This window comes from Acanthisitta chloris, unplaced genomic scaffold (assembly GCF_000695815.1).
Source record: "Acanthisitta chloris isolate BGI_N310 unplaced genomic scaffold, ASM69581v1 scaffold8363, whole genome shotgun sequence".
NCBI lineage: Eukaryota > Metazoa > Chordata > Aves > Passeriformes > Acanthisittidae > Acanthisitta > Acanthisitta chloris.
This window is the reverse complement of record NW_008663193.1, coordinates 25,501-34,523: the sequence shown is the minus strand read 5'-3', so window position 1 is coordinate 34,523 and position 9,023 is coordinate 25,501. Positions and strand designations below refer to the sequence as shown.

Sequence of the window (9,023 nt, the reverse complement as noted above, 5' to 3'; positions counted from 1 at the left end):
ACCCCATCCCACCCCAACCCCATCCCCATCCCAAACCCGGCCCCAGCACTCACCTCCCGCCGGCGAGGAGAGGATCCCCTTCACTCGGAGATCTAGGGAATCCAGGGACACCTCCATGTACTCCATGCTGTTCTCCTGGCCGTCCCTGCCGCCCAGCGATGCTTTATAGGCTTCGGCACCTGGATGAGAACAGGCGAATCGACACGGCCCGACAGACCCCACCAGTACAACCCACCCCGCGGGTGTGGGGCCATGGGCACGAGGTGTGCAGGCGCACAGAGAACACAACATCTGGGCATACATGGCACGGCAGGTCGCTGGGTCCCTTCCCCGGCTGGTCAGACACATCTTCCACTTCCACTCAGGCAGGTCACAACAGAAAGAGAAGAATAAATGAGACAAGTTCTGCCTCTGCAAGACACCTCTGCATCTCTGCTGTGCTGCATCAGCAGCAAGAGCTGCAATGGCACAAGGAAGGGATGAACCAGGGCTCAAAGCAATCTCCTGCCTCCGACCTGCTGCTCCGGGCTCAGGGACACTCTGGCCAGGCAGAGCCATCATGTACCTCGTGAAGAGGAGAGACAGATGACATTCAGCTTCATGGGAAGGGAAAAACATAAAAGCCAAGTTCTGGCTCTAAGTGAACAAAGCTGGTGCTGGGAAGAGATTGTGTGGGGACCCCTCGGAACCTGAGCGGGAATTGTCAATCTCTTCAACCTTGGTTTTGTCCCCTAGTTTGCTTCTCCCAGTCCAGCCTGGCCAAGAGAGTTTGGTTACCCTGGAAGACTAGCTGCCACCTTTACTGAAGAGGCAAAAAGCCAGCCTGAATCTGAAATGAAGAATCTGCTGTCAAAGGCAGCAATGGTCCCTACTTCACCTCGGGAGGAAGAGGAACAAGCCAGATGACCAGCAGACCCCAGGCACAGAGCAGAGGTTGAAACATGGCCAATTAACTTACAAGTAGCCACAACCTGCTGACAAAAACTGAGCTGTTTGCATTGAATCAGCAAGCCCAGAAAAATAAAGCCTTTGATGGCAATGGATGTGTGAAACCTTAGTAATGAGGCTGAAGGCACAGTTGCACTTCAGAGATTATCCACTGGGTTTTACCCACATTGTAACACTGCACTCCTGGCTCTCCCACCAGAGCTTTCAGCAGACAGAGAGGACACTGAAACCTTCTTTTGAGTGCTGGGTAACAGCTCAAACAAGACCACCTGAATGACTCCCACACTGTGAGATGGGCTGGAGACAGCTCCTTACAAACTGAGGTGCTTTCAGAATGAGCAAATCCAACCTGCACATTTCATTCAGCTGCACAAACATCCAACAAAAGCTCCCTGAGCTCATGGGACAGGAGTCCACATGGGCATGAGTCATATTCAGCTGCACAAACATCCAACAAAAGCAACTGAGCACCACCACTCTTGGGTGGTTCTTTCTTTCCCTTCAGCACCTAAACATGCTCCCTGAGCTCATGGGACAGGAGTCCACATGGGCATGAGTCATACAACCACAGAATCACAGACTGGTTTGGGTTGGAAGGGGCCTTAAAGCTCATCTCATTCCACCCCCTGCCATGGGCAGGGACACCTTCCACTAGCCCAGGTTGGTCCAAGCCCCATCCAGCCTGGCCTGGAACACTTCCAGGAATGGGGCAGTCACAGCTTCTTTGGGCAACCTGTGCCAATGCCCCACCACCCTCGAAGAATTTCTTCCTAATACCCAATCCAACCCTGCCCTGTCAGTTTAAAACCATTGCCCCTTGCCCTGGCACTATCTGCCCATATAAAAAGTCCCTCTTCCTCCCTTTCATGAGCCCCCACGAGGCCTTTTTTGGATACTCTAAAATAAAGGGAACATGAACAAGACAACATCCCTCTGCCATGCCAAGGACAAGCCACACCATCCATATGTCTTCTGCTGTTAAGTGCCACCAGCAACTCCTATCAGTGAGGGGCAAGTTCACACCCTGGTTTATCACATAGGGAAGGAAGAGTGAGCTCTGCAGACAGAGAGGACTCAGGTCCTTCCCCCTCCACCTGGAAGGCTAATTTGGGAGTAGCTAAGGAAGAAAACACAATAGTTACCTAGCACACTGGCTTGTTTCTTTTTATTCCTCCGTCTCCTCTTGCGGGTGGGTTTCAGCCAGGGACTGTCTGTCTTCCCTTTCCTCTTCAGCAGCTTCTTCTTGACACTGGACTCCGAGCTCTGAATAACCAGAGAGGCCACATGCATGTCAGGCATGTTGGCATCAGCGTCCCAGCAGTGCTTTGTGCCCGTGTGAGAGAACCTTCACACAGCTCTAGTGGTGCTAAAAGGCCTTAAAGACTGGGGGTTTGAAACCAAAGGGTGCTAAGATGTCTTTATAGAGGCGAAAAGGAAACCCAGGCACACGTGTGGGTGGATTTCCTGTCATTTCAGTAGTGCAGGCTGCACTTTCCCTTCCATGGAGGCCCTCACACCATGCTCATTGCAGGAGGAGCCAAGCATAGCACTGCAAGGATGCACATGCACACCTCTAGCTTCTCCCCAGATTGTAGAATCACATCCTGAGTTGGAAGGGGCTGGAGCACAGGTCCATCGAAGTCCAACTCCTGCCCCGCACAGGACACCCCAACAATCCCACCACGTGCCTGAGAGCACTGGCCAAGCACTCCTTGAGCTCTGGCAGTGAGGTTTTCAAACTAAAATGTTCACATTGCTCCACAGTTAGGCTAGAAAATGCCAACCAAAAACCCATCTTGCACCTGAGGAGTCAACTGACAGGGCTGGGATGAACCCTGGGGAATTGAACTGTACAGTGGCAGAGCAACCCCCTCCCCGAGCCTGGCATGGGGTAGCACAGACTAAGCATGCAGCAAATATGCAGACACATGTATGAATCTAAACAGAACTTGTGTTTAGGTTTAGCAATACTCTTGTCTAGGGTGGGTTTCAAAGTCAAAATCAGAGTGGGGAACCAACCCTGTCAGGCAGCCTTCAATGCATTAATCAGAAAACTCATGTTCAAAGTGAAACTGTCAGTTCCTGATGCTTATCTAGTTCCCACCAAAGCCTAGGAGAAACCACTACCTTCTACCACTAACAGCAGCTGGATCAGGCCCTAGAAGCAGCTAATGCTGCCCCATGCCCTGTTCTCACAGTGAGGGAAGACACACAAACGTGGTGCTGAGCCCTGGCTCTCTGGAATGTCTACACTGCCCCAACTGTCCCCGAGAGGTTTGTGTTGGAGCCAATCCCTGTCTGGGGAACTGACTGACTCACCAGGGCACAAACCACCATGGAGGATGTGGAGATACGACTTGGGAGTTAGGATGTGAGCGAGTCAATCCTTGGGTTGGGCTAACACTACAGACTGGCCTCAACTACTCAAAGAAAGGGACAGGCTGCACAGCCCCTGCTGCTCCATCCTCTCTGGCTCCTGGAGTGTCAGGGCATGAGAAACAAGACCCTAAAGAGCTTCAATGATTCCCTTGGTGTATTTTGTGTATGTGATTCTACCTTGAGCACAAAACATCAAGAAAATGAAGTCAAGAATTTTCTCAAGGTGACTGAAGAGTTGGGGTGCCTTAATTGCTGGCTCCTCAACTTGAGAGGCTGTGGAAAGGGAGCAAAGTTTTTAAGTGAAGGGGAGGGTGGGGGATAGAGACAATCAATGAACAATTTTGCTACAGGGGATAGAGACAATCAATGAACAATTTCACTACAAAAAATCATCAGGTTCTCTTCACCAACCATCTAAAAATAAAAAGCAGAAATCCCCAGCAGCTGCTGAAAGTCTTGACCTCACACTAGACCTCTCAGGGAGAGTGTGTGTGACTGTCTCCTAAGTCTCCCTGATAAGAGCTGTTCATCTGGTACAGTGAGGTGGATGTCAGATCAATGTGGATTTAGGCTGTGGGCAGGGCTGGATTTGGGAACAACTCCACCTGAGCTCCAAAAAGCCCTGCAGAGCTTCAGGTTGGTAAGAAAGCATTGCTGGCTCCTATCACTGCCAACTGTGCAACAGAAGAATTTAAAGCACCCTTAAATACTTCCACTAATATTCCAATGATTAAAAGCAGTCAACACCTTGTTGAAAAAAACAAAAGCCCATTAGTTAGCATCAGAAAGCAATTAATTGTACCACAGATCAGGGTTAAGCACCTTGTGGAAAACAGTACACCACGCGTGGGTGGTTTCAGAGAGTGAGTTTTGTCAAGGAGACATGAAACTGCACAGCTTTGCTCTCTCTCTTTCTGGCAGCAGTGCAAAGGGGAAATTATTATCAACAGGCCACAGGCTGAAAGACACATTTAGCAGCCCAGCTTACCAGGTCAGACTCATCTCCATCCTCCTCCTCCTCCCCGGACTCTACAGACTCTTGTTCCTCCTCAGACTCGCCATCATCTATCTGCAGCCACCATTTGCCCAAGAACAGAACGAGTCAGTCAGGTCAGGTCTCTCAAAGCAGGGCATCTCCCCACCATTCTGCTGTGCCCACACCCAGCAGAGCATCCTCTCACCATCCTGAGGCACCCAGCACCCAGCAGAGCACCCCCCCACCATCCTGAGGCACCCAGCACCCAGCCCCAGCCTGCACATGCACTAAGGACAGGAGCAACAAGGCTAAAGCTCAGTGTGTTCCAATCACATCATGAAACATCCATGGGCATGGTACAGGGGGAAAAAACTGACTCCAGAATAAAGTTTTCCAACCAAATTTTGACTTTTTTGATAGTCCAAACCCAGACTCGTGTCTATACTGTGTATCAGGATTTGGGGGGAAAAACGAACTAAGCCAATTTGATTGCATTTCCAGACTGTTACCAGCAAAATGAGGAAGATGTCTCTTGTTGGTTCAGTGAATCCCAGATCTAAACGTGCTGGGGGTTCTGCAGAGTGGATCAGACCTATGTAGGAAGGCTGAAACTGGGGGTAGGTGAGGAGACCCTCACAGGTGCAACAGGAATCAGGAAACAGTCACCCAAGAGCCTCACTACCACTGCTGAGATTTCTGTCATCTTGCAGGTGGAAAAAACCTAGAAACTGCCTCAACTCATGTCCTTCCTACCCCAAGTGTCCCATCCCACTCCTCAGGTCCTGCTCAGGGCATGTGAGTTACCTTTCTGGCGTTGTCTGCGTCGGACGCGCTGTCTTTCGAGGTCCTGTTATCATCCATGGGAAACACAGCTGCCTGTTCTGCTCCATGGTCATCCTCCTCTTCCAACTCATCAGAGTCTTCCTCTTCAGAGTCTACATCTATGCTTTCCCCATTCACATGAGGGCTGGCATCACCCAGGTCCTTGTCACTCTGAAAGTTGTCCAAGCACATGAGCCACAAAGACAACATCAATTCCCAGGACAAAGCAGCAAGATCCATCCCATGCCACCTCTGTGCTGGGAGCACTGAAGCTGCCAGGGGAAAGCTGGCTGTGTGTCCCTCCAGAGCTCATCAGTGCTCCCAGCAAAGGCAGCCTGAAGACCTGCCATGTGACACCTCACCCTGTTGGATGTGGGCACTGAAGAGCCACGAGGAGTCATTCCAGGCTCACGTGGCTAAACAAGGCATTAGGGGGAGGAGAGGCTAACTCAAACATGGAGGGGCAGCTCCACGGGTGCAAGAAGGTTTCTAGGGAATGGAAAGGGAAGTTAAATCACAGAGGGATTTTCATACCACTCCATGAAAGCCTAAAACTGTTCTCCTTGAATTCTAAGACCAAAAACTTCAGGGCATGGCTTGCAGCAAAAGCAGAATTTGATCAGGAGTGAGTCCGTATCTAAACCTTTCTAAGTAACCAAGTGTTTTGCTGTACAGCCTCAAGCAGCAGCATGACACAGTTACCTTGAAACAAAAATGCTACCACCTGGGGCATGCTTGAAATCTCTCCCGTTCCCCGAGACAGAAGGGGAACACTGACAGTAAAAGCTTTGTTTAAGAGCTGCTATCTGAGCAGCCACTCCCAAAAAGCCATTTCTAAAGCAGCAATGCTGCTACAGAATACTGCTGCCAGAAAGAAGATGTAGACCCAGAAGGGAAGATGTTGACCTCAACAAGCCAACACGTTCCTGTCCCTCTCCGTGGGGCTGGTGTGTCATGACAAGGGATGTGTATGTGAGATCAAACATGTCCAATGGGCTCAGTGCTGCCCTTACCTTGGCACCTGCAGAGGAATGAGTTATGCCCTTAAACATCTCAATCACTGTTCTCTGTTTTAACACTTTGGTCTTTTTCTTGGGAACCAGGCTATAGGTTCCCATTCTCCGCTTCTTCTTCCGAGATACTGCAGCAGCTGGAAGAGAGAAACAAAAGAGACTCAAAGATGGCTCAGGAATGGAAAGAAGAAGGGATAGAGTGGACATTGTACCAGTGCAGGCACACAGTCCTGAGCATTTGGGGCTGAAGGAGAGTGGGGCTGAACGAGATATTAGGGAGAAATCCTTCCCTGGGAGGTGCTGAGACACTAGCACAGGTTGCCCAGAGGAGCTGTGGCTACTCCATCCCTGGGAGTGTTCCAGACCAGGTTGGATGGGGATTGGAGCAACCTGGGCTAGTGGAAGGTGTCCCTGCCCATGGCAGGGGGTGGGACTGGATGACCTTTAAGGTTGTTCCAACCCAACCCAGTCTGGGATTTTGTGAAATCACACTTCAGATCATAACCTTTGAACAAGGTTTCCAACACCCAACTAATTTATTTACAAGCCAACCAAAAGCTGACACAAACACACAAACAGCTTTCTGCCAGTGCTGCAAACCCACCCAAATTCTGACTATCCTCTCCACACTCCTTCTGGCCCCTCCACCACCAGCCACAGCATCAAATCCCTAAATTAGGCTGTGTTTGGCAGTGCTGCTGCTGTCGTAGGAGGCTGAATCGAATCCAACTTGCACAAATAGACACTGCAAGGCTAATAATACCAACTGACAATGAAAGCAATGGGACAATAACTGAAGAACACACAGGGAAAAGGTAACCTAAATAAAGAGCCGTTTGCCATTTAACCTCATTTCACACCTACTATGGAGTTTGTTTGATTCCTTTCACTACTTTGATTGTGTCTTAATTTGTTAAGTCTCCCCCCTGGCCTTCTAATCCAATCAGACACCACCCCTCCCTGCCTGATGCTATCTGGTGAATACACAGCAGCAGGATGCTTGGTGAACTCTCAGGAACAGCGTTAGTGCTTGCAGTTGTTCCTTGAAAGCATTTCTTCCTCTCCCACTATGATGAAATTCCACCAAAAATCGATGAGGACACCTCTCAAAAAATTATGTTAAGCCAATTAACAAGGCAATTACGAGGCGACTTTTACATTACAATTACAAAGCAATTGACAAGGCTGTAGTTCTTGGTAAGCAGTTGTGGTGATATTCAAAGCCCTTCAGAACTGATAGAAACCTCTTCAGAGTATCATGCAGCAAAAATGGATTGAAGTGTCTTCTCTAACAAACACTTCTAGCAGAGGAGAGATCCTTGGTGTGGTGGTGCCTGACAGAGCACATCTGTCTGTCTGGGAGGGTCCTGCATCCCAGGAAACAAGGTGGTGCAGGAAGGACTGCATGGGAGCTGCTCCTTTCACTTGAGCTTCTCTTGGGAGGGGACTCCAACAGGGGACTGCAAGAATGTCCCCTGTCCAACACCCTGAAGGGAGCAACACATTTGCAGGGCACTTGCAAAGAGTGAATAGGTAACTCTGTCAGACAAGGTCTGTGGCAGCAGCAAAGGGAAGCCTGAAGGAGACTCAGTGGGAAAAAGGTACTAACAGGTTTCAGTCCTTGTTAACCTCCTCATCTCAGGTTTGGGAAGTGGGTGCTGCCAGGGATTCCAGCTCTGTCCTTTTTACCTGTCTGCGACTTCGTGGTGGCCACATAGCTCTGGTTCTGAGGTAGTGACTGGTGCAGGTGTCCTGGGAGAGAGGGCAAGGGCAGCGGCTTCCCAAACTCCAGGATGGTTTTGTTGCCTTCCTCCTTGGATTCTTTTTGATCTCTGCTGTCTCTCCCATCTTTGGGGTCTTTACTTGCATGCTGGAAAACACAACACAGTTAAATTGAGGCTCTGCATTAAATAAATCATTTTTAAACGCTAGAAAAGAGATTTAATTCCTTTCTCTCCACCATAATCGCTTCCATTTGCAGACAGGACCACACACTCCCAGCAGAAGCACACACAGCCCTTCCTCCAGCACCTCATGGCACTGCCTAAACACTCCCAGCCTGGCTGAAGTGGCTCCTCAGTGGCTGAAGGCCTGTGCAGGTGACAGGTGACCTGGCACAGGGGCAGACCCAAAGCAGCTGCAGGTAGTGACAAGGATCAGACAGTTTGCACAGGCATTTGCTTGGCTCTGGAGAAGACAAACCCAGGCAATAAATGCACCTATTCCCTGGAACACACCCTGAGTGGAGCTGTCTCAGCAACATGCACAGGAACAGAGTCTTCCAGAGCTGAAGAGCAGGCAGAAACAGGAAGGGATCCTTCCTTTTGGACAGCATTTGGCACCGTGAAGCCTCAGTAAAGGCTCCCACCTCTAGCCTAGCACAAACCAAAGCACAGGCAAAGCAGCTCCTTGCTTGACCTTGCAGATTACCTACAGACACCTGTCCAAGCTTCCTTTAAACCAAGGACTCCCACTCCAGCTGTTCTGCCCCAAGCACCAGGCAGGCTACAAGCTCCTGCTGCAAGCCAAGGGAATTTGGTAGCTGCTCCTGCAGCCCCTGTCTCTGGAGCCAGGGCCCCAGGCACCAGGGCAGCTCACACCTGCTCCAGCTCCAGCTTGTACTCAATGCAAAGTCTCATCCAGCACCTCTGGTCATGTAGAAAGGGTTCCTACAGCTCCACACCGAAATCATTCAGGTTGGAAAAGACCTTTAAGATCACCAAGTCCAACCACAGCACTGCTAAAGTCACCACTAAACCACGTCCCTAAGTGCTATTTCCCAGCTTTTGATGTTTCTTCAACGTTTTCTCCTCTAATTTAGGAAACAATCTCCTTCCTGAAACACTAACTCCGTTTTCTGGCCCCTAAAAGCCTCAGACAGAGAT

At 50.0% G+C, this 9,023-nt stretch overlaps 1 protein-coding gene across 1 annotated transcript in view; it reads right to left on the bottom strand.

The window, feature by feature from the left end:
* Positions 1 to 53: 53 nt before the first annotated feature.
* LOC103798631 (histone-lysine N-methyltransferase EHMT1-like) overlaps positions 54 to 9,023 on the bottom strand; it is a gene marked incomplete at both ends in the record, with an annotated part of 28,623 nt that continues 19,653 nt past the window's right edge. Inside the window, 6 exons of the mRNA XM_009070906.1 lie at positions 54 to 179; positions 2,091 to 2,211; positions 4,316 to 4,396; positions 5,108 to 5,296; positions 6,139 to 6,275; positions 7,828 to 8,008. Of these exons, the coding sequence (XP_009069154.1) occupies positions 54 to 179; positions 2,091 to 2,211; positions 4,316 to 4,396; positions 5,108 to 5,296; positions 6,139 to 6,275; positions 7,828 to 8,008 (835 nt within the window). The remainder of the gene's footprint in view (positions 180 to 2,090; positions 2,212 to 4,315; positions 4,397 to 5,107; positions 5,297 to 6,138; positions 6,276 to 7,827; positions 8,009 to 9,023) is intronic.